At 42.3% G+C, this 27,341-nt stretch overlaps 2 protein-coding genes across 2 annotated transcripts; both read left to right on the top strand.

Moving 5' to 3' along the window:
• Positions 1–15,586, top strand: LOC133002013 (guanine nucleotide-binding protein G(q) subunit alpha). The gene is made up of 7 exons (XM_061071742.1): positions 1–1,048; positions 8,029–8,213; positions 10,932–11,086; positions 11,280–11,408; positions 12,499–12,628; positions 13,498–13,651; positions 14,240–15,586. The coding sequence occupies exons 1-7, from the start codon at positions 913–915 to the stop codon at positions 14,428–14,430; spliced, it is 1,080 nt and encodes a 359-aa protein (XP_060927725.1). The 5' UTR covers positions 1–912; the 3' UTR covers positions 14,431–15,586.
• Positions 15,587–19,033: 3,447 nt separating this feature from the next.
• On the top strand, positions 19,034–26,561 carry gna14a (guanine nucleotide binding protein (G protein), alpha 14a). Its single transcript, XM_061071237.1, has 7 exons — positions 19,034–19,160; positions 24,048–24,232; positions 24,375–24,529; positions 25,191–25,319; positions 25,399–25,528; positions 25,625–25,778; positions 26,371–26,561. The coding sequence occupies exons 1-7, from the start codon at positions 19,040–19,042 to the stop codon at positions 26,559–26,561; spliced, it is 1,065 nt and encodes a 354-aa protein (XP_060927220.1). The 5' UTR covers positions 19,034–19,039.
• Positions 26,562–27,341: the final 780 nt, after the last annotated feature.

The raw sequence follows: 27,341 nt of genomic DNA, 5'->3' as shown, positions 1-27,341 counted from the left end.
TGTGATAAAAATACATGAAGAGAATTGAGGAAAAGGAGAAGATTGTCCGGAGAGAGAGAGAGAGAGAGAGAGAGCGAGAGAGAGAGAGAGTAAGCAGCAGCAGCAGCAGCACGGGGTCTCTGGATCTCCTTCCTCCCCCTGAACCGCGGACGTCAACGCCTCTCGTTGTTTGTTCAACATTCGTGGCGATGTGGGATCTGTTCCGCCGCCGTGTCGACAGGCTCCGGCAGAGAGAGATAACCGTTTAACAGCCTGCAGCGGATCGGAGTGAGAGTCCGCCATATTCTGCCTCACCACGCCCGGGAGTGGAGGGGACATGAGCGGACTGTTTTCTGGACGCGACCCCGCTCCTCCGCGACGGTAACTCGGACACAGCGCGGGGGGATCGTCGCCCCTGGAAGAGAAACATTACACCGACATTGTGGGACTTTGTTTTTTTAGGGAGCAGGTTCTGGTGCTGGTTCCCCTAACGAGATCCCACGGAGGATGCGTCTCACTGGGATCTGTTGATCATATCGAGAAGGAAAAGCAGATCACCACCAATTAAGATCCGACAGATATTCGGCTCACACCGCCCCTCGTCGGGAGGAGGAGGCCCCGGGAAGCGAATCTGGTGGAGTGGGTTTCGATCATAGCAATTCATCAAACATCATCTTTTTTTTTTTTAGCCCACAATCTGTGCTGGGACCGGGCTCCTTTACGAGTGATCGTCCTCGCGTCGTTCCATCAGACGCAGGCCTGTATGTGTGCACGTTCTCCGGCAGCATCCACAGGCCTCCTGGGTGTGTGTGTTTGTGTGTGTGTGTGTGTGTGTGTGTGTCTGTGTAAAGAGATCTGGATGAATCAGTGATCCAACAAGCGCAAAGGACGTGTTTCTAAAGAGCAGGGGGGGAAAGAGAAGGAGAGGAGAGGATGACCCTGGAGTCCATCATGGCGTGCTGCCTCAGCGAGGAGGCGAAGGAAGCACGGAGGATCAACGACGAGATCGAGAGGCAGCTCCGCCGGGACAAGAGGGACTCGCGTCGGGAGCTGAAGCTGTTGCTGCTCGGTAAGCTCCGCACGGAGGAACCACCCGGGGGAGGGGGGGGGGGAGAGAGAGCCCACATTCCTCCCGGGGAAAGAATGCCTTTTCACGGGCAGGGGTGGGGGTATACGGAGGGGGTTTCCCACCTGTGTGAAGTTTGGGAGTGGAGGGCTGGTGTGTTTTGAAGTGTGTGTGTTGTGTGTGTTGTGTGCGTGCGTGCGTGTGTGTGTGTGTGAACCACTTGCTTTGAATAACTGGTCAGTGTCGAGGTAAACAAATGCTGGTCAGTCCCTGGGCCTCCTCCCTTTACTTGTCCCCCCCCCCATGCTTCCACTGGCCTGACTCAGCCTGCTCGGGCCCATCCAGATGTTGTTCTCAGGAGTGGGTCATGTATTGACCGGGCCAAAGTCTAGTAACCCTGCTGTAGGTTAACCCTAGACTGATACTCTATATTTACTCTATAGCAGCACATCCTCAATTTTGCCCCCCCCCCCCCCCCCCCCAAGATAGAAAGTCACCCCCCCCCCCCCTCATATACGTCCCTTGGGATAATTAGACAGAGTCCCTTTTTTAAACACTTCGTCTTATGTGTGGTGTAAGTGTCTTAGAAAGATATTGAAAATATTCACTCCAAGTCAAAACAGACTACCTATATATCATTGTAACTGAGGTCCTCTCTACCACTTCCTTATTGGCAAAGTATATTTGCACAGTTTTTCCCTATGTTGCACAGTAAAGCATTCATTTTCATCGTAAAATAATTGCACACGATTGAGAATGACGACAAGTAATTGACGCCTTATTTAAAACCTGTGGAGAGCAGTTTTTAGAATGATCATGTCTACTGGTTAATGTAGTTTGTTTTCCGGATGCCACTCACAACGTCCGGACAAAGTATAAGTATTAGTCACGCTAGAGAAATATGAGGAAAACAACTCACCATCCCATTTTTAATTCGATTTCCACGGCCCATTAGATGTGATGACCGTGGTGGCGGTGGTGGTGGAGGAGGAGAGTGGGGCCAGAAACTGCTCCTCCGATCCAGTGGTCGCCTCAGTCACTTCCTTAGGAAATGCATAAAAGAGAAGGAGTCTGGAAACTTAACATATTTAGATCCCACTTTTGCCTTCTAAGGGAGGTTTAATGAGGAAGCCTTCCCCCCCTTTGCGCTAAATGTTGAAATGAATCCCCCTTAATAGGATTTGAAGGAGCTGACAGCCACCTCGCCTGTTAAATACGGACAAATAATCGCGTCGTTGTTGCCCCTTAATCTCTTCTAATACCCAACAGTTTGCTCGTTATGCTAACACAAACAGCCAGTGACCCAAAAAGTGAGTGATCCTGTGTAAGATTGTATTTCTCATGGGACATTATGTTGTTTTGATTCACTTATTCGTCAGCACTCTTGTGTCATACACAACAACCAACTAAACAGAACCAAATAATATATGGTTATCATTCACACTCAACGTTTATTTCTGTTTTGCAGCAGCAGCCTGTCAGTACAGGCTATTCCATTTCACAGTGGTTTGTTAGCATGTGTACAGTTAAGATTCAAGATTCAGTTATGGAATTGTAGTGAAGTTACAGTCAGATCTTTAGAGTGAAGAGTTTCCTTCTGTGTTAAATGCTGCACAGTGTTCATGACTAAAGGTTTTTGACAGAGGTATAGATGGTTGTCTACAGTGGGGTGGGTTTAATGGGAGGCATAGGGAGGTTGACTGGAGAATATATAGGATCATTATATACTCAGGGCTGTTAATTCACAGGGAAATTGTGTGTTTCTCTTTAGTGAGCCTGTTACACACCAACGGCACCACTCCCACTACTGGTGGTCGAGTGGACCAGAGGAAGTTGTGTGGGCTCTGTGTGGCTCCATTATGCACAGGTAGATCCTCCAGACATGTGAACATGTCTGGAGGAGACATGTTCACATGTCTCCTCCAGCAACATGTGAACATAAACTCATTCATTGAAAATTAAATCACTGTCATAATCCATTAGAACAGCTCCCACTTCGTTGTCCAGTTGGTAAGAAAAGCTGTGTCTTCATCCTCATTTACAACTTCAGATAAGAACTTAGTTTATGGCTGGTGTGGGTGTGGCCATGGAAAATTTACAATTCGACTGTTTGCTCTCTTTTTTCATACAAGATATAAAGGTGGTGTCTTGGTCATTGCTCAGTAATGAGATCCTGACGATGTGCTGCTGACAGCGTCGTCACTTTCTAACGCAGGTAGTTTCTGCTGCGGTCGGTGCTGCTGCTTGCAGTTCTCTGCAGGCGGATAGAACTCAACGGACACCTGACACCGGAGCTGTGAATGTTAGAGTGGCCTCCGGAATCAAACTGGACTCTGCTTATGAAATAGAAACTGTTAGCCCTTCCCACCAAATCCTTTTCAGATCAACCGCCAGTAGGCGAACTCAACTGTTATTGTTGTATAGTGTCGCAAAAAAACAAAACCATCTTTCATATAATTAGTTCCACTATTGGTTTTCTGTCTTTGACAAGTTTGAATGTCATTAAGGAAAAATAAAACAGGATGGAATAGAATCATGATGCAAGGTGGCAAGATTTAGGTTAGCAAGATGTTTTCTCAAAGTTGTATTCATCAGGAGGACATTTAACTGGGCCTCACTGAGGCCAAACCTGCTCTGGCAGAGCAATAGAGATACAGAGAAAGAAGAGCAGAGTTTGTTGTCTTTACACTTGAGTCCAGCTTCTGAACTGTGATGATTTGATGCCTCTTTGTCATATATGATAGTAAACTGAAGATATTGGGGGTTTAGACTGTTGGTTGGTCAAAAGAAGAAATAAATAACTGCCATGTGCAGGATATAGTAAAAATGAGGTATATGCTGCATATTTCATTCTGCGGACAGCCAAAAGGGTTAAACATTAATAATAATTATCAAGTTCGTCTTCATCTGCAAAATTCATTTAAAATTGTCCAATTACAAAAGTGGCACAGCCCAGCTCCAGTCCCCAAGAGACCATTGGACCTAGTTTATGATGCCTGTCCCCTTTAACTCACGCACACGCAAAACATCAGACAATCAGACTGACGGAAACTTTTTTCAACAACAATGATTTTTGCATTGCAACACATTTATTTTGCATTTTTAACACCAACATTTTTTACAAATCCTCTTTTGAAAACATTTGTGAAAGTGTTGATCTTTCCCGTCACTGTCGGCTGCTTTTATCAGTCGAATGAAAAGCTGAGAACTCTGTCAAGGCTACGACTGAACAAAGTCCACCTGAACCTTTAACAAGCACTCAACAAACACATGGTTGTAATTGTGAGAGGAAACACTGAAGGTGTCATATGATTCTTGTATGAATGCAGCCAAGTTAACACTGCAGCATAGACATGTTTTATTAGTTTATCACTTTAAGTAAGTGATTTAATTTCAACAATTTGCAAGCTATAATTCATTTAAATACAGATAATTCTTGACATAAACTCCTCAAATCGTGTCCATAACAGGCGGGGAGATGTAGATGGCATCTTTTTCATACTTTCCACTTTGCATCTAGTTTTCCTGAACGAGAATAACACACACAATGTAAATGCATGTAAATATTCAAACCGAATGCAGTATTTATTTGACTAAATTCATGACTCAGCCTTCTGCGCTGCCTTGAGATTTGCTGGTTCTGGCTGAAGGCTGCCTGTCAGTAACACTGAAAGATTTGACACCTACAGGACTGACTTTCCTGATGAAAGTGAGAAACGAAACCAGCTCCACAAACGTCATCAAACAGTTTCAGCTGCTCAGTAAAATACCATGTTCGGTTTCATTCTACAGAGTTCACTATCATTCATTTGAGTATGTCTAACATGGGTTAATCCTCGAGATTGCCGGGTTGGGCATCGGCGGGTACGCATATTTACAAACTCATCCCATAGTTCACCCAGATAGAACTAGAATTTTCTTTTTTTGGAAATCCCTCTCTCTTTGACACTTAAAGTAAGTAAAGTAAAAAACCTTTCGGTAAAAACTCGAAATCCAGATTTTAAGGCTGACAGCTCGAGGTGATCCCATTATAATCCCATAGTTCTCCCTTTAAAATCCGAACAAGGCCGAGTCAAACCCTTGTCAAATACTAGTAAGAAGCAGGGCTGTAAATTAACTAATGTTTCGACTGCACAGGCAACATATTGCAGTTCACCCTTAAGCCTTTGTAAAAGTGAATATGGTTGAATACAGCCCCATGTTAATACACTGTGGCACAGTTAATTCATTCTCCATTCTTCACTCATGCATTTTTCATAATGATGTTCAAGCATCACATCAGCATTTCTGCTTCCTCTTATCCCATTTGTTTTAAACAGCCGGCTGCAGGCGTCTCTGTGCAGATCTGACACTAATGCAGTGGTGCTTCAGGGGCTGTGGAGATGCCAAACTTCCAGGACTTCATGGATAAAGCTACCAAATCCTTTTGATTAAAATATGATGTATTGTCTGTTTGACCACTCTACATATGTGACAGTATAGGGTTTTAATATTTGGCTGCTCACTGTAAAGTTTCAAATGTTCAGACGTAGCACACCAGGAATTGAAAGCCCCACACTCTGACAGAGCAGCCTGTTTTCTTTTTTTTTCTCGACCCTCTTTGGTCAGATTTGGAATCCTGGGGCTTAGCTTCCAGAGAGGAAGCCAGACCAGACGTACCCCACATCAGATGTAATGTTGATGCAGTAACTTCAAACTCGGGTTAATCCAGGTTCACTGCCTGGGCTAGAAAAGTGACTAAGCAGCTTCTAATGGGCCTTTTGGGCCAATTTCTCTTTTTATACATACAGCTGTTGGTTGGTACAATGCTGTATAACCCCCTTGTTTTTCTATAACCTTAGTTAACCGGCAGTAGCTTTCAAATTACGGTTGTCATGTGAGTGAATGTGAATATTCACTCATTGATTCCAGTTTTGTAACATGAAACTAAACAGTAGCATCTCAGCCATAGTTTATCCTAAAAAACAACTTTAAATTAAAGGTTTCTCTGTCGGAGATTTATGTGAATTTTACCTCCCGATCCCCCTTTTTTTTAACCATCAGGTTTTCTCCAGTTTACTGTGTTTGAACAGCTATGAGGAGAAATAAATGTGCCACACAAGATCAGCCCAGATCCAAAACCCACAGGCACAGTTAATCTACATTTTTTCAGATTACTCACTGATCCAGTTTGTCTGTTCAAAAAATAGAATGCGTGTATTTTTAGGATGTCTGACTCGAGGCATTTTAGAACAATACTACTTTGTTATTGAGGTTAATGAAGTAGTTAATTATATTGGGACTCTGTGTGAATATAAAAATCTATTTCCACATTTTGATATATGTACGTGTGGGGGTGACACAAATCTTTTATACATTGTTGTTTCTGTTTCTGCCAAAAACAAACAAACAGCAATTGAAACAATAACCTCTGTGATGTTGGTGAAGACTACATGTATTCGGATGCTTCTGTGTACAGCATTTCCTCATGGCTTCTTGCTCTTCTAACAAAAATAATTGTCCAAGTTAGAGTTCAAGGATTAAGTGTTTGGCTCAAGAGCACTTCAAGGGTAATTGTGCTACTTCCGGTTTTGTCATTTCAACCCTCCCTGCTCATTTCAGGTTTCTGATCTGGCAGCCCCACAATAGAAAATCTGTTTCCCCTAGAGGTGATAGTGTTTCAGCACCAGTTTAGTCTGCAGCTTGGTTTTGCAAAGTGCACGGGCTGTGTTCTGAACCCACAGTCGAGAGGCTCTTTGGGCTAAAATAGAGTTTATTTTATACAGCGCTCTTATGGCTCCTATAACTTGCACTGGAATGCAGCCCACGCCTCCTGGTCTTTTAGACACAAAACGCACACACATACACAATCCTTTCTGCTAGAGTCTTTCAAGAGTTAGTGGTGAGGTACAGTTAAACCGTTCAGTCGCTCTGCCAAGATTCTCAATGAACCAAAGACAGAGTACAGCCCCAGCTATTAACACCCAAATAGTTCCTGTCATCACTGAGAGCAGAGAGATGTTGTTCTTGGTCGGCCACTCATGCTGAGACGAAAGTAGCCAGCACTTATTATCATGCGTGTGACTGATTCAGTGATCACGTGTTGTGAATGTGTCTGAGCGGAGAATCTCCCGCTGCGTGGTTCATGTGTGAAAGTCCAGCTTCAGAAAAAGTGTAGGGTTAGATGATATATCTGCATAAATGTGCCGGTTAAAAGACTCAATGCGGTTTTGCAAAAAGCGATTGATTCCTCTTCCGTCACTCAAGGGACTTCCACATGTACATTTACATTTTTTTTAATGTTTGTAGAACAACCAAAAACGTGTTTTCTGAGGTCATAGTGACATTAACCTGAATGAATCTAGTGAATGTTAATGCCAAAAGTGAAGAAATCCCCTCCACGCATTAGAATGGAACGGATTGACAACCTGAACACATTATTCATCAGGATCCGGCTGTCATCAGGGCAGAGGCATAATAAATGCTATTGTTGCTCTCTGTCTGCTGCTTGTGTGAATAGCCAAATGTTTGCTGATACATTAATGCATTTCATATCCTCATAATAACTATCAGATTCTTATGGGGAGTGTTGGAAATGTTCCAACGGCACATTCACTCTAATGCACAGTCGATTGCTCTATAGTGCAATTCAATCTGACTGGTTACACAGAGGAAGAGGAGGCATCGCTGACAAATAATAAAGACCATGTTCTGTTTCTGTGTCAGACTGACCAACTGTGGAACTAGATCTGTGAAGGACCATTAACGGCAGCGATACGAGCATGTTTGAAGATTTTTATGGCTGTCGTGTCGCTGCTCAACTCTTATTTGTCTTTTCTTGTATTGCCGCAGTTCCCTTGTTGGTCCATAAAGGTCAAGGAAAATGATAAATGACTAAATGTCCTTTTAAGGAGTGTGGCTCGCTGACAAAGGAGATCAAAGGTCTGTCTCACAAACCTACGAAATAAACTATGTTCCCTTTTCCTGTCTACTTCCTTCCTCAGGCACCGGGGAGAGTGGGAAGAGTACCTTCATCAAACAGATGAGGATTATCCACGGCACAGGTTACTCCGATGAGGACAAAAGAGGTTTTACCAAACTGGTGTATCAGAACATCTTCACGTCCATGCAGGCCATGATCCGAGCCTCAGAGACGCTCAAGGTCCCCTACAAATATGAGCACAACAAGGTAAATTACATCTGCGCTTTTTCAAATTCCCTCCAACTGAAGTGACAACTGTGGTGAAGGGTGATGAATAATTGGAGAAAAAGCGACGGAGAAGCTGCAAAGTGGTCACAGCATGCTTGTATATTTTTAGAGCGCTGTCTATCTCATTTGGAACAGCCATCCATAATCGTTTCCTGTCCTTTTCGGCACTTCCTGTGTCCTCAAAGTGCTCCAGCACTCCATCCCACTCTGTGTATTTGTCTTTGCCTGTGTGTTTCCCTGCACTCAAACCCATATATTCACAGAAATACATACATTCACACTCGCTCGTATTTGAGCTCACTTTCCCTAACTGTCACTAAGGAAGGAGTTACCCTCGTAGTCGCAGATTTGGGTGATGTCATGATGACCTCGTGGTTCGCTCCTTGTGCGAGTGACAAATGAAAAGAAGTGTTACGTCAATCGCCTCGGCAACGCTTTTTTATCAATCAGACCATTTCAGGTGACATCTGACTAGTGCTGCTGCAGCTCCTCCCATCCTGTCCTGTCAGAGAAGCTTTCACTCTGTAGAGTTTTGGGGAGGAACAGTTTGTAGATTTTTGTACCTGGAAGTCAGATCATAATGTTCACATGTTAGAAGACGCTCCATGATTGCATACCTCTGCCAAGGTATATCGATTGTACACTTTATTTCTTGAGAAAATTACGTAAATGTTGAAAGACGCTATTTTAAAGAAAGTTAAAAAAAATGTCTCCATCTGTTTATTCTGATCCATGTTCCTTTGAGCATTAGTGAGAAGGTGGAATTCTCCCTGTCAGCCCTGAGTTTATTAAAGACACAACTTAACAACATTAACCTTCATTAGGCATTAAATATAAAGAACTCGTCTTAATACTTGAGACACAGGCAGTTACAACTAAGAAGAGCCAAACCTCCAAGATCTGTTGAACGAAAACTCTGAGATTTAAAATGGCACACCAGCTTGGATTAATCTTACTCCTCTAATCTTGTTGCAGTGGATCATTGCAACGTTTGCTTTCGCTTCCCGTCCAACGTGTGTATGTCCACGTAGAATGAAACTGAATCTGCTGTCTCAGCCCAGCTATTTCACCATGGTTCGACCCATTCTAAACACAAGAAAAACCAAGAAGATTCCTTTGAAATATGCTTAGTAAAAATGTTACTGCAATCCTTTTTATTTATTTCCCGGTAGGGGTTTTCCTATCCTTACACGTCACTGCACACTAATGCCAGAAGGATCTGTTAGTCTATCTGCTTCAGATATGTGCGTGTACAGCAGCACTACTGACTACTTTGTACCCTTTGCTATCATATAAATGGGAAGTAGAGGTTTAAACAATGGACCTCACTAAGGAAGTGAAAATGAAACCTGTCTTTACAAAACCACTATCACAGGCTAGAAAGCTTATCAAGCCCTCCCAATAAACCCTGACACCATATCTGCCTTTATACCAGATACCTGTTTCACTGTTTTTCATTCTCAGATCTTTTGTCCCTTCATTCGTCCCCAGACCCAAACCATCACATTGTGTCCTTCATGTCTAAATCATGTTCAGACCACGTAATTGGTTCGGCAGACGCCTCATTCCTATGCAGCTCATGCAGTCCCTCAATACGTGGTCGACGCTGAGAATAGAAATGTTTTTGTCATTTTTTGATGTTGGGCTTTAAATCAAATGGGTTTCTTTTTCATATAGGTCATGTTAACTGCAGTTCTAACAGACTATGCAACTGTCCTGTGTAGTTTAATGAAAGCCTACTGGGTAAGAGGTATATAGGGGTTCTATAGATTATATCTGTCATGTATAATTAATTCTAATAAACCTTCATGCTGTTGTAACTGCTTTCCATTTTATAAAAGCCTGTCCACAGTGAATGGCCTGTAATCATCTGCTACTGTGCATGTGGGATCTGTTTCTAAATTAAATCTATAACTCACATTGAAAATCTAATTTAATCTAAATAAAAAAATGCATCATGCAGTGAGATGTTACAAAAGCCGATATAAATCTGACAGAGAAGAGTTGGTTACTTTGCAGAAATCATTTGGAGGAACGTGACAAACACTTAGTTCACACTCTGCATCGTGAGGAGTTCACACTACATGACAGAGGGCGACACACAACACCACCTTCCACCAACTCTGTGTGTCGGGCCTGTAGTTGTTGCTGATTCATTTATCTATTTGTCGGCTTCCAGACAGATAAGGTGATGGGATGACGAGCCTCTCAAAACGCTTCTTTTGAGGGTTCACACATGGTGAATGATGCAGGCGGATCGAGAGCAGAGTGGAAATCTGGCTTAAAATCGCGTAGTATGAAAGAGGCATTAGTGTCATAGATGAAATCAGGTCTGTTGAGCTTGTTCACCATGCTACCATCAAGAATGTCAGTGTGACATGTGAAACTGTGTCGACGTTCAGGCGCATGTCGGTCTATTGTCTTGGGACACCGGAAAGTTTTAATGAGACTGTGGGCCGTGAAAACTTTCCCCTTTTAAAAGGCCCGGCGGGATTTGAGCTTCAGATTTGAGGTCCGTGCTGAGCCTGGGGCACAAACACATTTCTGGATATAGAGTTACAGAATTAAGCCGTGATAATTAGGACTGTTCAACCTGCATTTGAATAGTTTCAAAGATCCAGAAACTGAAAATGTTTGAGGATTCTCCTGTTGTCGCAGTAAAAAACTGAACTTTTCCTCTGGGTGTTTCTCAACCAGGGTAACGCCAACATCGTGAGGGAGGTGGACGTAGAAAAGATCAACAGGCTGGAGAATCCTTACGTAGATGCAATCAAGAGCTTATGGAATGACCCGGGCATCCAGGAGTGTTATGATCGCAGGAGGGAATACCAGCTCTCAGACTCCACTAAGTAGTGAGTAGATATAACAGTGGATCCAGATGTCAACATCACTCTTCTGAGCGCTGTATGAATTGAACCCATGTTTATAAATGAGGGAAACTTAAAGCAAAACATGAAAGTAACAGCTAAAGAACAACTGAAGTTTTATTTCACAGGGTTCCTGATGACAAACAGTCGTCCTAAATCATTTTCTCTGCCTGTGTAGTTACCTGAACCAGTTGGACCGAATCGCAGTGCCATCCTATCTTCCCACTCAGCAGGACGTGCTGAGGGTTCGAGTCCCGACCACGGGCATCATCGAATACCCGTTTGACCTGCAGAGCGTCATATTCAGGTAAGATCTGATCGGATCTAAAATAAAATTGCACTGTTGTAGAACCTGCAGTTCAGTGAAGGTACAGAACATGTGAAAAAGTGAAATGTGAAAAGGAACTACCATTTATATCCTAATATAAGATAAAATATGAACAACATTCTTGAACTACAGCTGTTGATGGAAAGGAAAAAGTTTTTATATGGTCACACAACAGCTTGCCTGTGTAAGTAATTAAGTACAATCAGTCATTCGCAGATATTTTTATTTTGGGAGCTACAAATTTTATTTCAGTAGCTTTTGAAAAGGAAATGTTGTACTTCTCAGTCACCTGCATTCATCTTATGGTTGTTCTTACAAGTGACATCATGGATGAATATTTTATATGCAAAAAGTAGAGTAAGCCAATAGAAGATAAATAAAATATGATGCTTTGTTAAGGTCGGGTTTCCATCTGTAGAATTATGAAAGCGCTGCTTAATATTTAATGGAACCTTTTTTGGTTTTTAGGTGTAGCATCACTGCTTTTACTCATGTAACAGAGTATTTTTCTGATTTACACTCAAGTAGTAAAGTTATGTTTATAACAATGAGAAGTCCTCTAAACGTCTTCATCATAGCATGAAAAAAAGCTCCACAACGAACCTGCAGTTTTACTTATGAATATTCTACTGCAAATTCCCCTTCTCTCAATGGTCACTTATGACAAACACACGAGAATTTTCATATCGGAACCGATTTAAAAAATGTTGGAGATCAAAGACAACAGTCAGATTTCTCCGATGTTTAATAATTTAATCATAACGGGACACGAGACGAAGAGAATAACACGGCAGACTCGTCCCAGAAACCTGGGGCCTCACATATCAAGTCATCAAATCAGATTATTTGTTCGTACCTTCAACGTCCCCGTAACTGTCAGGAGGGACGAGTCTGCCGTGTTATTCTCTATTCTCTGATTATCAGACTAACTTCAAAGTCAGATTCAAATGATCAGCAGCGTCATCACGTTTGACTCACGTTTGGCTCCTCAGGATGTGCATAATATATCTGGTGATGCAACTTTTTATCAGTGCCTCTAACGACTGCCCTTCTCTCTCCCGGCTGACAGGATGGTGGATGTGGGAGGTCAGAGGTCGGAGAGAAGGAAGTGGATCCACTGCTTTGAGAACGTCACATCCATCATGTTCCTGGTGGCGCTCAGCGAGTACGACCAAGTTTTGGTGGAATCAGACAACGAGGTGATTTATTTATATATTTAAGACATGCAGACTGGGGTTCGGTGAATTGAAGACTCTAAATTGTCCGGTGTTGTGAGGGTAAACGGCCGTTTGTTGGCCCCGTGATGGCGATCTGTCCAGGATGTACCCTGCTTCTTGCCACACGTCAGCTGGGATTGGCTCCAGACCCCTAAAGGAGAAGGAGGTTCGGGTCATGGATGGATATTTCATGTGAAAGACGAGTTGCGTCCGAAGGAGAAGAGCGACCCCTGATGTAAAACGATGAAAATGAGATTCCCCTCCTGCCAGGAAGAGCCCCGCCCCTTGTTGCTTTGTAAATCATTTGTAAATGATCAGCCAGCTGTTTTGAATAGTGCCTCAGGCCACATCTCCTTGAGAGGATACAGCCCCAGTGTCGGTTTGTGTGTATTAATGAGCAGGTGTGTGCTCATATGTTTGTCGGTCTGGTTTTGTGTCCACTTGTTTCCCTTCATATGTTTCTGACCATCTGCGCCTCCTGTCTAAACTACCACACAGTGGTTTTTTGGGGAATGAAATACAGGAGAGTTTCACACTGCGGCGCTGGTGATGTGGTATCCAGAGCTTCCTTTAAAATGGTTGCTTTGTTCAATTAAACTCTGAAATCAAGTGCAAGGCAGAGATTAAACCCTTGAAGGCGACATGGCCGCCATTCTCTCTCATCCGTGCTGCTCTCCCTCTGGTGTGCTTAAACGTTTATTAGAAAAATCTGTACTTCATGACGGTGGTTTAATTCAATGATTAACTCCATCTCTCTCCTTCTCTCCGCTCTCTCTCTGTACGTTTTTCTCCTCGCTCTATCGCCCCTCCCTCCTCTCACACACACACATTCACACTCTCTCTCTCTGTAGAACCGGATGGAGGAGAGTAAAGCTCTGTTTAGGACAATAATCACGTACCCCTGGTTCCAGAACTCCTCCGTCATCCTGTTCCTCAACAAGAAGGACCTGCTGGAGGAGAAGATCATGTACTCTCATCTGGTCGACTACTTCCCAGAATATGATGGTGAGTGACGGCAGCACAGCGTCAAACCCAAACATCAACATTTGAACCAAGCACTGGGGACAGCTTTTTCTCGTTAAGCTGCAAGTTTACACACCAGGACGAAGGTGACCTGTTTGCACAGAGAATACCATTATTCACTACATGCCCCCAACAATATGTATCTTTATTTTGAGGCTGTGTGTTCATACCACCAGATTCAACCATTATGGTAAAAGTTCTCATTAATGATCATCAAGCTGAATCTGATCTGCGTCCAAATTTGATGTTCTATTTTGCGAAAGAGAATTTTATGCGCACAATTATTCTACTAAGTATTTTTCTGTCAGATAAATCGTCTCTAAAGCATTTATTATCAGCTTATTAACCAATTATTCAAAAGTGTAATTAATGTAACGATTTAAAATGTTATCAGGCTGATATCAAACATCTCTTCGGTGTGTTTTGAGATTTGAAACAACTAAAATCACGGTTAATTGCATGTGTGTAAGCCTTGAAATGTCTTGAATGGATTGTGGTCAAACTTCACGATAGGTGCTCATGGCGTTCTACAGCACGTGCATTGACGGAGCATCGTTTCCTCCTCCTCAGGTCCGCAGAGGGACGCCCCAGCAGGCCGCGAGTTCATCCTTAAGATGTTCGTGGACCTGAATCCAGACAGCGACAAGATCATCTACTCCCACTTCACCTGTGCCACTGACACGGAGAACATCCGCTTTGTCTTCGCCGCCGTCAAAGACACCATCCTGCAGCTCAACCTGAAGGAGTACAACCTGGTGTAGAGTGGGGGCCCTCAACACACACGGACTGATGCAATCTGTGAAAAGAGAAATCGCACACACACACACATTCTGAAAAAAGAAAATCCCAGAAAAAAAATCGAATGCATAATACTAATTTATTTGCCATACGTTGATCTCTTGGTCGCCAAGGGGTGAGCAAAGTAAATGTTCTCTTGCTATTTAGGGAGTTGATGAAATCTAGGGGAGGGAGGGGGTCGGTTTTGTGGAATAGTTGGGAGGGACTTGCTATCGAACATGTGCAGCAATGATCCTCGTTTTTTAGGCTTTTGCGCATTACGTTTTTTTCTTGTTGTTTTTTTGACTGAAAGAAAGGAACTACTTTGTTTCCTGGAGGTGTGGGGGGGGGGGGGTGTTGTCCGTCAGTCTGAGACGTCAGAACAGGAATACAATGTGCCCCCTCCCTCCTGCCTTTTTATAAACAAGAATAAAAAAAAAGCTTTTCATTCTTTTTCTTTTTTTTTTACCCTCCGTCCTTACCTGTGGATACGTTCTGAATCTCTCTCACAGGCGTTTACTTGTTGGCCCAACAGGAAGTGATGTAACGCATCTCCAATCGACAGCTTCCTTTCTCCTGCAAAGGATCCATGGGCAAGTGTGTTGATGAGTTTGGCATAAACTGTGATTTTTAAATTATTTCATATTGATTTGATATTGATTGACTTCAATCATCATTACTAATGTTATTATCATTATCAAATTGACCTTGGTACCAGGCGATGAGTTAGGGCAGGTGTTGCCACCGTGGAAGCACATTGACGTGTTGAGCGACGTTTCAGAGGCGTGAGGGAAACTGGCTTTAAAGATGCTTTGGAAGCTTTGGGCGACGAGGTGAGGAGGCACATGGAGACCTCCGCTCCGATGAACCAAGATGGCGACGGCCGCTTTACACGGACTGAAGGGAGCGGAGGAGGAGGGGATAATTTATAAGACATTGTTGTTAAATGATTATGTTCCACTGTGCCACATTAGTGCTTTTTTGTTATGCTAGTATGTTTATTTATTTGTCAATACCAAAACAACTCACGGCTCCACGTCGCACTGTTTACTACTTTTGATGGAAGGAAAAGTGTTGAGAAAAGGAGAGAGCAGGGCTGACCGACGAATTGATCAACTGATTCCTGCACACACACACACACACACACACACACACACACACACACACACACACACACACACACACACACACACACACACACACACACACACACAAGCAACCACAGCTTGGGCTTGAGGCAGCCTCCCTCCTGACCTGCAGACTTGTCCGGTCACATTTTAGGCGTGTCCTTATATCTGTCCAATCAAAGCCCTGCTGTCTGGACTGTTTTCGTACAATAGCAGTGGAGAACACATTTGGCTCATTCCCATGTCAAAGGGCAGAGTGTTGATATTCAGTTTGTACCAAAGTAAAGCCCTTCTCGTTTCTGATTTACCATTTCCTAATTCCCAAGTTACTTTGGAGTATTTTTTTGTAAGAATTCTATAGAACACAAGCCTGTAATTCACATTTATTGAGGCATAGTGCAATTATGAATGCTATAATCATTGTACATACATCCCTCTATATATATACATGGCAGCATCTTTGTTGGCTTTGTAATCATTACTTTATTTTGGCAGATTGAATGTGCAGTATTGAAAATATGTATCTATGTAATTGTATTGTATGTCTAATGGAAAATTCATTTTTTTGGAAGAAAAAAAGATGTTATTTACATGTTTGGTTTGGTTTCCTTTTTCAAAGAGGAGAATGTAAAACATACCAGTTTTCATTGTTCAATTTCAGAAGTGCAAAACGAGGATTATAATTCATTATATTATCCAACAACACATTAAGCTGGTTATCAACAGTAGCTGTTTTTGTTAAATTTCCATTTTATATGAAGAGACTTCAGATTGAATCCAACATACAGGGCTAATTTTAATTGTTTAGTGGCTTCAGGAACAGAGCACTTATAACATAGGTGTGATCCAATCACATTGATTTTCCTTTTAATCTTTTTATTTCTATTTTCTCTAAACTTGGTCCCGTAGCTCATCGAGTACTGATTAACTTTGAGATTTATTAGTCGACCCCCAAACAGTGTTATCGTGAGTCCTCAGCCCCACCACTTTCCTTTTTTAAGGCAAACATGTTTTATTTAACAAAAGCGATCGACCAGCCCGCCTTTGGAAAAGGGAAAGTGTTGCTTTGGCTCAGATTTGATAAAAATCTTTTTCAGAAAGATGTAATTATCTTGTTGTAATATGGAAACACCATCGCCCCTTACACCCCCTCTAATGAACCTATAGAGTATGTCAGGGTCATTGACCAGTGCACACAAACACTTAACATGATTAGGACGATTCATTTAATTTATTTATTTTTTTACTTCACATCCATCTCGTCTGCCAACACCTCATGAGGATGTATATTATTAGTTTAGACTTAGTGAGACAACAACAAAGGAGTAGACACAAGATAGTTCACCTGTAGATAAACGGCCTTATTGATTAAGCTGTGCCTCTGATGTTCAATGCAAGGTAGCTGCGTTTTTCACGAGAAGTGAAAGCTGATTTTGCAGATATTGTCCCATCATGCAGCTGGAGGGTTGTTTGGGGTCAGGTGGCCTCTCTGTGCTCGCAGTTTTGAAGCGTAGCTCATATAGCTAATTCCACATAATTACAGGACGTTATAAGAACATAGTGAGTGAACTGTAATCAGAACACATAATATTAGATTCACATCTTCACATCCATAATGCATTGATTGATTAAGCAGCCGTGCTCCTGCAGCCAGGTCGGAATGTGTTTTGCACAGTGTTACGACGAGTTCTCTAAATCTAACAGCAGCCACCTGCAGAGTGGAGTTTTTTTCCTGCCATATTTGGTTTTGGTTTGGCATCGAGCAGCCAAGTTGGCAGGGAACCAGCCCTCAGTCTGAGCCCCTGTTGTTTTTCAGATATTTCAGCTGGCTGGTGCTTTCACACTGATGGTTGGTTTAGGTGGACGACAGCCACTTGGACAAGTTAACCTCCAGTCAAACTGAAAGTGGAGTCGAAGCAAATGAAGATCTGACTTTAACCCCTCATCGACAGCAGGGCCTATCACAGGAGAAACTGCTGGACGAGCTCGAAACACATGCTCACTGAACCGCCTGTTCTTCTGCAACATGTGAGGTGAAGTTTCCCCTTAGAGGTTATTTTAATCCCCTTTAAGGACATTTGTGTTATTAACATGGAAAAAGACGTCATTCAAAAAACAAAACAGAGAAACAACAGAAAACCTATATGGAGATGTGAAAAAAGGAGTTTACTCCATGGTTGAAAACTCCTAACATTATGAATAAATCGTATGTGGTTATGAGATAAAACAACTTTTTATGGTACAGTAAATCAAGGCAGGAAAATGCACCATTGGTTTTACTTGAAGGATTCATGTACATGTGTTGAATGATCTGTGTAAGAGATCCCGGGACAGAAGGTACTGAGGAATCATTAGAGCCTCACTTGAAATGAGAGTTGAGGTATTTTATTCTTAAGCAGAGAAAATCTTCCGGTTGTTATGACATGAAAACAGCAGCCGACACATCCTCCCTGATCGAACATGTTCTGTATGTGTCGAGAAATGTGTTCAACACAGGACAAAAGAGTGGATAAACAGAAAACTGCACCGAGACTGCTTGTGGTTATTTTGTCACAGTTATACACAAACTCTTTAGTAAGTGTTAGTGTTAGTCGGTTGGGCCTTTACGGAGATGTGTGCTCTGCAGAGTGCTATTCTAAGGACTGGTTAAAGAACACGCATCCACATATACTGTTGGATGATTTGCTCGTTCATAAATTCTGCTGTTACTCCATGGAATTTGCTTCTGGTCTCTAGATGACTGAAAAGGGCAGAAGATGTTAAGTTGCACATGAGCCCAGGAAACAACCTCTATTCACTCACTCAAGTTTGGCCCTCACGACCCCTAGTGGCCGCCAAGAGTCACCGCAGTGTCAGAGGATGTGCCACACCGTGATGTCACTCTAAAATATGTGTGACGTGATGCTATGAAAACATAGAGAGATGAATAACTGACAACCATGTTACCGGTTCAGATACATGACACCTTTGGCTCCTTCTTATTTTTTACATTTGCGTAAATTTATATATTCTATTCATATTTGACCCCTGTATTCATCTTGTCCCTGTTGCATGGAGACAACACAGTGCACCGGCTGCTGATGTTCACTTCCCATTTGATCCCTGCTTCGATTTGCAACTGTTGCCACGCCCTAACGAGTCGCCTGAATAAAGTTCAACGAGTGACCTCCAGCTTCAGATCAACCGCAGCTCTGGTTCCTAAAAAGTATTTCTCCTCTACACGGATTCAACCACTGACCAGTCATTTAAAACCTTCAAAGTCACCTCCTCCTCCTCCAACTCTTCTTCACTCAACTCATCCTTTCATTGGGATTCGAGTGGGGGAAAAAAGAAGGAATTCATTTGAAAGATGATCTGCATCCTCTTCCTCGTCCTTCGTGAGGTGTGAGAGGGAAGAAGCAGCCTGTGTTCATTGTGAGAGCGGAGGATCATTGGAGAGCAGACAGGTCCGTGTCTAGGGGAAGTGATGGCTGGATGTTGTGCGTCGGCGGACAATAAGGAGAACCAGAGGATCAACGAGGAGATCGAGAAGCAGCTGCGCAGAGACAAGAAGGACTCGCGCCGGGAGCTGAAGCTGCTGCTGTTAGGTGAGCACCAGTCACACCAGCAAGAGTGGAGTGGAACTGGGTTTAGACACAGCTGCACACTGGATCTAATGGTCAGTGTCACACAAAACATATCCAAACGGAAGTAAGGGACACTAGGGATTTGGTCTAAATGAATGAAACTTGGTGCGTAAAGATTGTGCCATAATAGGATCTTGGGTTTTGAAAGGTAGTTTTTATGTCACAATCTTTACGCACCGATAGTTTCATCCCAAAGTAAGTGAGGGACACGGGTGAAATGAGGACGTGGTCTTGGGGATGAAACTTTTAGTGCGTAAAATTATCTTTCAAAGCTCTTGATTAAATAATAACTTATTCTGTTTTGATACTTGGGTTTACACCGTATAGTGGCAATTAGTAAAAAATGCTTTCGATTTGCTGTGACTGTTTCCTGACCACACCTGGACACACATCACGGCAGGTGCAGCAGCACCCAGCAGCATGGCGATTTCCTGTATTTTATTATAGGGAATGGAATGGCTACAATGCTCATACATGTCATGAATAGTGAGGACGCCCAAGTTTCATATCTAACTGTTCTTGACGTTTCCTTCCTCCTCATGCCTCACGTCTTGTCTCCGGATGTGGTGCACTGGCACTGGCTTCTTCCCACAAACATTCAGTGTGTGCGCTCTGCTGCGCTCCGTGGCCGTGCCATACATTTTACCCACCGAACATTTCATCCCTGAGCAAGATGTCTGCAGGGGTTTCTCGACCCCTGTTGTCATAATCTCCAACTTAATGTGAGTTTAGCCAGGACCACAAAAACTACTATAAAAAGCAAATTAGGAAAACTATGATAGTATTGATAGACAGGGTCATTAATCCTATTGAGTGATTGTATTTGTCCTTGTCCTTTGTTCTGGTGTGTGGTCTTTTTTAAATGTGAAGATTCGGAAGATATAGAAACTGCTCAGTTCCTTGAGCTCAATGACCTCCAGCAGGGTCAGGCGTTATATATATATATAAATATAAATATATAAAGTACTCTATATAGAATACATAGGAACATTGACCATCCAAAGCACCTCATTCTGGGTTCCGGCCCTTCTTGTATCAACATTTTTCACCAGTGGCGGAGGAAGAATACTTGTGTCAAGTAAAAGTTCCACATAAGTTTTCTACCAAAGTAAAAGTAAGTCAATACTTGCTTTTTAATTCACTTAAAGTATTTGAAGTAAAAGTACAAGCTGAGTGTAGCCTATTACCTAATGCAAAGGTCTATTACATCATTGTGATTGAGTCTTGGCCTCCTCTGAATCCATGTCAGGAGTTTCTTCACCAAAAGTTTTAATGTTACCTGCCTGCTCTGTTTGGATTACTGAACCCATCCCCCTCTCCTCATTGATTACTTTTAAAAACGAATGTAGCTTTGGGAACAACGAGCAGAGCACCTGAAAGAGGAAACTGAGTTTTTGCCACATGGCATCAAGAGAGCGTCTATCAGAGTTTCTGCCACACCCATTTAAATGTATGCGTTTGGGAGCACTTCAGTGAACTGAGTCACTGTCGAGGCCTCGGTCAGACAGAAGTAGCTGCTGCACGCACCTCATGCAAACATCATGCAAAACCATCCCTGAGCAGGACGCCAGCCGGAGCTTTTCCTCCGCCGCTCTCCAAGAGGGGGGTTTTCACAAAAGAGTACATCTGGTTCCTGCCCATGAATGCTAAAGCAACATTTACTTTAAATCCAATTTAATTTGTTCTGATAATTAATTTTCTTGCTGGCTGTAAAGTAGATTCTGGTAAAGTGTGATAAAATAAAGCAGGAGTAACAGGTTACCAGAAAGAAAAAAAAGGACTTGTACTTCTCAGCAGTAAATAAATGATCTCTGTCTTGAACTGAATAATATCTGGTTTCACTTTTTATGCTATTCTGTCTTTCCCATTCTTGTAAAGACGATACATCATGATAAAAGTGTTCATATGTAAAAAGAGGTTGTTAACGGCTGCTGTGTCCACCAGGAATTCAGAAAAAAAAGATGACTGTGTTCAAAACTCACTCACAAAGAATTAGAAAGTGTAACTTGAACAAAATTATAAACCTCCACGGGGATATTAGCAATAGTTCTGTTCACATAACACAGTGAATATCTTGAATCTTCCCCTCTAGTTACATGTAAGATAAGCAGGTCATCTTTTGAGCGTTCATTTAGGAGTCAGAGTGACTCAGAGCTCTCAGTGGATTTCATTATAATGGTCACAGTCAGACCCCCAGAGAGGAAGAGCTCTGTGCCTCAGTGGTTTAAGGACAACACGGACGTGTCAGCACTGATCTGGACCATCAGGTTTTCAAAGTGTGAGCTGGGCATCAGTGACTGGAAGTGAAGAAATATTACATTACTCACAGATCACAGCTTAAATACGTGTGATTCGGTTAAAGATGTAGTTCGGAGATACAGTAGTTTGGAGGGATTTAACCGTCTTTCTCTGATTAGGTAAGGAAACTAAGGGGGGGGGGGGTTCTGCTGAGTCTGCTGAGAGAACCACAGTTCCTGTTTATGTTTTGAAGAAAGAAATAATCTGAAACTGCTGAGAAACAGGCAGTATTAAACAAAATTAAGTCTATTTATAGTTTATTATTTTGAAACCACCTGATGCCTCTGCAGGAACTTGTATGACATGTTTGAAATATTTGTTAAACTGTCACAGAATAACATTTGTCTGCCAACGTGGATCACTGTAAACAGCTACACTGATATATTTGTACAGTGTAAATTATAATAATAATACAAATAATAATACTGTTTATACATGAAAATAATTTGTGTAGTTCTTATCTCAGAGATAAACACTCTGCATCAAGCAGCCGACATCACCTCATGACCTGACTCACACCCACACTAGGTGTGTGTGTGTGTGTGTGTGTGTGTGTGTGTGTGTGTGTGTGTGTGTGTGTGTGCGTGTGTGTGTGTGTGTGTGTGTGTGTGTGTGTGTGTGTGTGTGTGTGTGTGTGTGTGTGCGTGTGTGTGTGTGTGTGTGTGTGTGTGTCTGTGCGTGTATGTGTGGTGACATCTGTGGTCAGTACTCACCACACCTAGCAAAACAGTAAATCACCACATTGTTCGACTCAGACACACACGCACACTCAGATGTGCACAAAGACACAAATGTAGGCAAATAAACATTCATGTTCATATGCAAAATTCACCATTTATTCATTTGATAACATTACATATTTAGCTACAATATCTTATTCAGTGATTTATGGTTATGATAATATATTTACATGTACCCACCTGGGACAAATTCTGTCATATTATACGAAGCAGACAGTAATCTATAGGGTGGTTCACTGACAGAGCTATTAAGTTATCAGTTAATTACTTTGAGGATTAAGATGAACACTGAGTTTATTAGAGGCAAACTCTCTCTGAACAAGCAAAACATAGCAGACATGCATGATCACCCCCCCCCCCCCCCCCACCCACCCCATTTCCAAGAAACTTGACTTGTAAACAAGGTGCATTCAAATGCAGACGATTTGTCTAAGCCTTATTTACCAAGATGTAAAGATTCTTGAACTTCATGATGTCATGCAAAGCATCAAGGAAACCAGAAAACACACTCACTCACACACACACACACACACACACACACACACACACACACACACACACACACACACACACACACACACACACACACACACACACACACACACACACACACACACACACACACACACACACACACACACACACACACACACACACACTGGATTCATGGGTCATGTATGATAATGGCTTTAGAGAGAGGGAGAAATGATTATAAAACAGCCGTAGAACATGTGGCTCAGTGCATTTAGAATCAATGCATTTGGAATGGATAGTATTGTAGGGATTGTACAGAGTGTGGTATCTCCAATTTAACAATTCAGTCATGGTGTTCCACAAGGGTCAATCCTGGGTCCTTTGTTATTCTCCACGTATATGCTGCCCTAAGGTTATATTATCAGTAGCCCCAACACAGCACTTTAAACAACTCTCAGCATTATGCTATTTGGTGTTAAGACCACTTTTCCTAAAAGCTCCAGCTGAAGCTGAAACCATAGATATAAAACTGTTGTACTGTCAGTTACTGTGGTTGTGGTGGTCACTCCCAGCTCACTTATAGTAAAGCACTGGTTTATTTCAACATAACCAAGGAGGTGCTTCATATCTACAATACAACCAATTTGCTTTTAACGCCTTCAGTAATGTATTACCTATAATCTCCTTGTGTTCTCAACTTCTGGAACCAAATGTTTTCATCTCAGTTTGATTTAAGTTCAAATGCACGTGGAGAGGACGTCTCTCGCCTGCAGCACCCACACGTTCACAGATGTCCTTTTGGCAGTCAAATATAAATTCAAATCCTTCAGTTTGCCTGTTTATCTAACTAATCAGTGGTTGTTACAGCTTGTTTAGTATTTATTCCAACTTGACTCCAAGCAACGAGTTTCCCAGCGACAGATAGGAGACTTTTGTAGGGAAGCTGTCAGATCACAGTGTATGTTGAAGAGTGCTGGCATACGAATACATCTATTCAAGTACTTCACAATCTACACTTTTCTCCACAGCTTTGAGGTACTTGTACCGGAATATTTACATTGCTGGAGTAATTTAATGGAAATAAGCTACATCTTTATCCTGATACAGTACTTCAATATAGATTGCATGTGTATATTATACATAAAAAACCCATACATTCCAAAATTGAATCTCTTGTACTTCTCAGCAGTAAATAAATGATCTCAGTCTTGAACTGAATGATATCTGGTTTCACTCTTTATGCTCGTCTGTCTTTCCCATTCTTGAAAAGACGATAAATCATGATAAAAGTGCTCATATGTAAAAAGAGGTTATTAACGGTTGCTGTGTCCATCAGGTACTGGAGAGAGTGGAAAGAGCACCTTCATCAAACAGATGAGGATTATACACGGAGGAGGATTCACAGCTGAGGACAAGAAGAACTACATCAAACTGGTTTACCAGAACATCTACACGTCCATGCAGACGATGATCCGAGCCATGGAGACACTCCAAATACCCTTCGCTGATCCCCAGAACAAGGTAGGCCAACTCAAAAGCCCTGGTTTACTTTGGTTAATATTTGTCTTTCCTTTATATTTGATCCTTTGTCAAATTGGAATTTGGGGAAATCCACTGTATATTTGTCTTATTAGTCTCTGTGTCCGTCTGTGTGTGTTTACAGGGCCCTGCAAACTCCATCCTGGAGTTGGAGGTGGACAAGGTGGAGGATTTGGATGAAGCAATGGCGACGGCCATCAAGAATCTGTGGACCGATAAAGGAATACAGGATTGCTACGACCGCCGCAGAGAGTACCAGCTGTCAGACTCCACCAAATAGTGAGAGTTACACATTCAGTTAGTTATCTGATAACATCCACCCTGCTCTCTCCAGCTCTGCCACATGGTCATCACAGATTTGATAGAAACTAGACAAATCAACAGGGACACACACACTGTGTAATGCAAGCAATGCTTCAGCGTCACAGAACAAGGCCTAAAAATATTAATGACAGTCTCAATTAACATGATATGCTTCAAGTACAAGGTGTGAACACAAGAAAGAAGTAATGCAGAATAAATACATGCATTAAATAAGAAAAATGCATGGATACAAACACGAGGCACACGTCCAAGGTGAGACTGCCAGTGTGAAGAAAAGGGTTTTGAGTTGAGGCTGTAAGAAGAGTATTGCATAGTGTTGGGCCACAACTTTAAAAGCAGCATCACTTCAGTTGAACTACTGTTTGGACGGAGCTGGTCAGCGATGGAAGAAACTCAAAAGTTCCAATCCACAGTTCAGTAAATTGGAACTTATTAACTCCTAGACCTCAGCTAACCGGTTCCTGTGTTTGTTATAAATTAAGTCATGTTGCTTATATTCTCTTAAATTCGGTTAGAATATCTTCTGCCCAAACAGCCACAAAATCCAGAATATTCAATTTCTTTTTTTTCACTTCTTTTTTTCCTCCTCTACTTATTTTCTGCTCATGTTTTCCAGCTATCTCACCGACCTGGATCGAATCTCTCAGCCGTCCTACGTGCCCGACCTTCAGGACATCCTCAGAGTCCGAGTGCCGACCACAGGTATCATCGAATACCCGTTTGACATGGAGAACGTCATTTTCAGGTAAGACCCGACATAAAAACGTTGTCTTGTTTTACATTGGACCTGATTTGACGTGGATCTTTGGCTGTTGTCGTGGTAGGATGGTGGATGTGGGGGGTCAGAGGTCAGAGCGGAGAAAGTGGATCCACTGCTTTGAGAACGTCACCTCCATCATCTTCCTGGTGGCGCTCAGCGAGTACGACCAGGTCCTGGTGGAGTGTGACAACGAGGTGAGAGTTCACAGAGCGATCGTGCACCAGACTTCTGATTCTTTCGAATGTGTCGTCACTACCTGACTCTTTATGCTCTGAAATGTTTTCTTTCAGAACCGGATGGAGGAGAGCAAGGCCCTGTTCAAAACCATCATCACCTACCCATGGTTCCAGCGCTCCTCCATCATACTTTTCCTGAACAAGACTGACATCCTGAAGGAGAAGATCATTCACTCTCACTTATCCACTTACTTCCCTGAATTCACAGGTTCGTTAGGTCGCTTCTAAAATCATCCTGACGTGTTAGAATCTTGTTTAGTGCAAAATGATCTCTTTGGTTTCAGACACATTGATATCTAACTAAGGTTTGTGTGACACCCTTATTCAAATACCCTACATACGTATGTTATTGCCACGAAAAGCAGAGGCCAGTGGTTTCATGCACAGACCCAGTGATAAACTTGTGGTATATGTGGTACATCAAGTGTAAATGGTGATATATACCATGTTGAAAAACAGACCAGACACAAGGAGAAACAAGGACAAGCTGTAGCCGGTGGGTGATCTGTAGGTGCATGAGGGAGGATCCCAGTCAGATTCACCACCAGCAGCACTGGGAGAAATTCTACTGTTGTCCATCAAAACATCCATAAAGATGTTACTGTCTGGAGACACACTCTCCAGTAATACTCACACTGACTACTACTACTTGCCCAGAGGCAGTATTGGTTTCTCATTATAGTTTAAAATATCTAAAGAACAGGCTAGATCGTTTTCCTTTTCTTTATCTAATTACACAAATGATTTATATGTTGAATTTTCTAAAGCCACATTGAAATAACGTCGACCCTGAATTGCAGGACCTCAGCAGGATATTGGAGCAGCTCAAGATTTCATCCTGAAGATGTACCAAGAACAAAACCCGGACAAGGACAAGACTCTGTACCCTCACTTCACCTGCGCCACAGACACAGAAAACATCCGCTTCGTCTTCGTCGCCGTCAAAGACACCATCCTCAGACACAACCTGAAGGAGTTCAACCTGGTGTAAAGAGGAAGAGAAGGAGGAGGAGGAGCAGGAGGAGGAGCAGTAGGAGAGCAGCAGAGGAGACAAAGGGCTTCAGGAGGAAAGAGACATGACGAGAGGCTGAATAAGATTGAATTACATCAAAACAAAAGGATAACCTTTAAGAATGAAATAAGATTTTATTTTCATGTCCAAATCCAGCCAAAGAGAATAAGAACATGTTGTAACAGATATATCGGACCTTTACTGTATATCTGCTGTGATGTGTTTCCTGAAGAAGTGAGAATGTGAAAATTTGCGGAAAGTTAGATGACTTGTTACTTCATAGATTTAATTCCTGTTTATAGATAGTGTGTTTTAATTGATATTTAGTGAAAGAGTTAGTATAGTTCAGCCTTGGGATTTAAAGCAACACTATGCAGCTTTTTCGCCTCATAATAGCAGCTTCAAAATATGTTTGATGGTTCACTGATTTAGAAAAGGGAGAATGGTGACACTCACTCCCACTCCTCATCCTAAATGTCTGTTCCTGCTCTGAGTGAGACCGATTGTTGCAGCTTAAATGGTCAGAATCAGGCCCAACAAGTTCAAGAGAAATGCTGAAATGTTTAAGTTAAAAATAATTAAAAGTCTTCAACTTTTGAGAGTTTGTTGTATTTGTTACAGCAGGAGCTCTTGTGGTTTAGGAAGCCGAGAATCATGGGTAATAACAACTGTTCTGTTGTGCTTCCACTCAGCTCCAGTCGACAGAGTGATAGGTTTGTTTTTTCTCTTAGCAAGAGCACTTTCGGACATTGAGTCGAA

The sequence above is a fragment of the Limanda limanda genome, chromosome 5 (assembly GCF_963576545.1).
Source record: "Limanda limanda chromosome 5, fLimLim1.1, whole genome shotgun sequence".
Taxonomy (NCBI): Eukaryota; Metazoa; Chordata; class Actinopteri; order Pleuronectiformes; family Pleuronectidae; genus Limanda; species Limanda limanda.
This window is presented reverse-complemented; position numbering and strand designations above follow the sequence as displayed.

Excerpts from the sequence above, each read along its gene's own strand:
- gna14a (XM_061071237.1), top strand. The coding sequence starts at position 19,040 with ATGGCTGGATGTTGTGCGTCGGCGGACAATAAGGAGAACCAGAGGATC. Across the intron at positions 25,320-25,398 it reads ATGGAGAACGTCATTTTCAG|GATGGTGGATGTGGGGGGTC; the intron begins GTAAGACCCGAC and ends TTGTCGTGGTAG. Across the intron at positions 25,529-25,624 it reads TGGTGGAGTGTGACAACGAG|AACCGGATGGAGGAGAGCAA; the intron begins GTGAGAGTTCAC and ends GTTTTCTTTCAG.
- LOC133002013 (XM_061071742.1), top strand. The coding sequence starts at position 913 with ATGACCCTGGAGTCCATCATGGCGTGCTGCCTCAGCGAGGAGGCGAAG. Across the intron at positions 11,087-11,279 it reads CTCTCAGACTCCACTAAGTA|TTACCTGAACCAGTTGGACC; the intron begins GTGAGTAGATAT and ends CTGCCTGTGTAG. Across the intron at positions 13,652-14,239 it reads CTACTTCCCAGAATATGATG|GTCCGCAGAGGGACGCCCCA; the intron begins GTGAGTGACGGC and ends CCTCCTCCTCAG.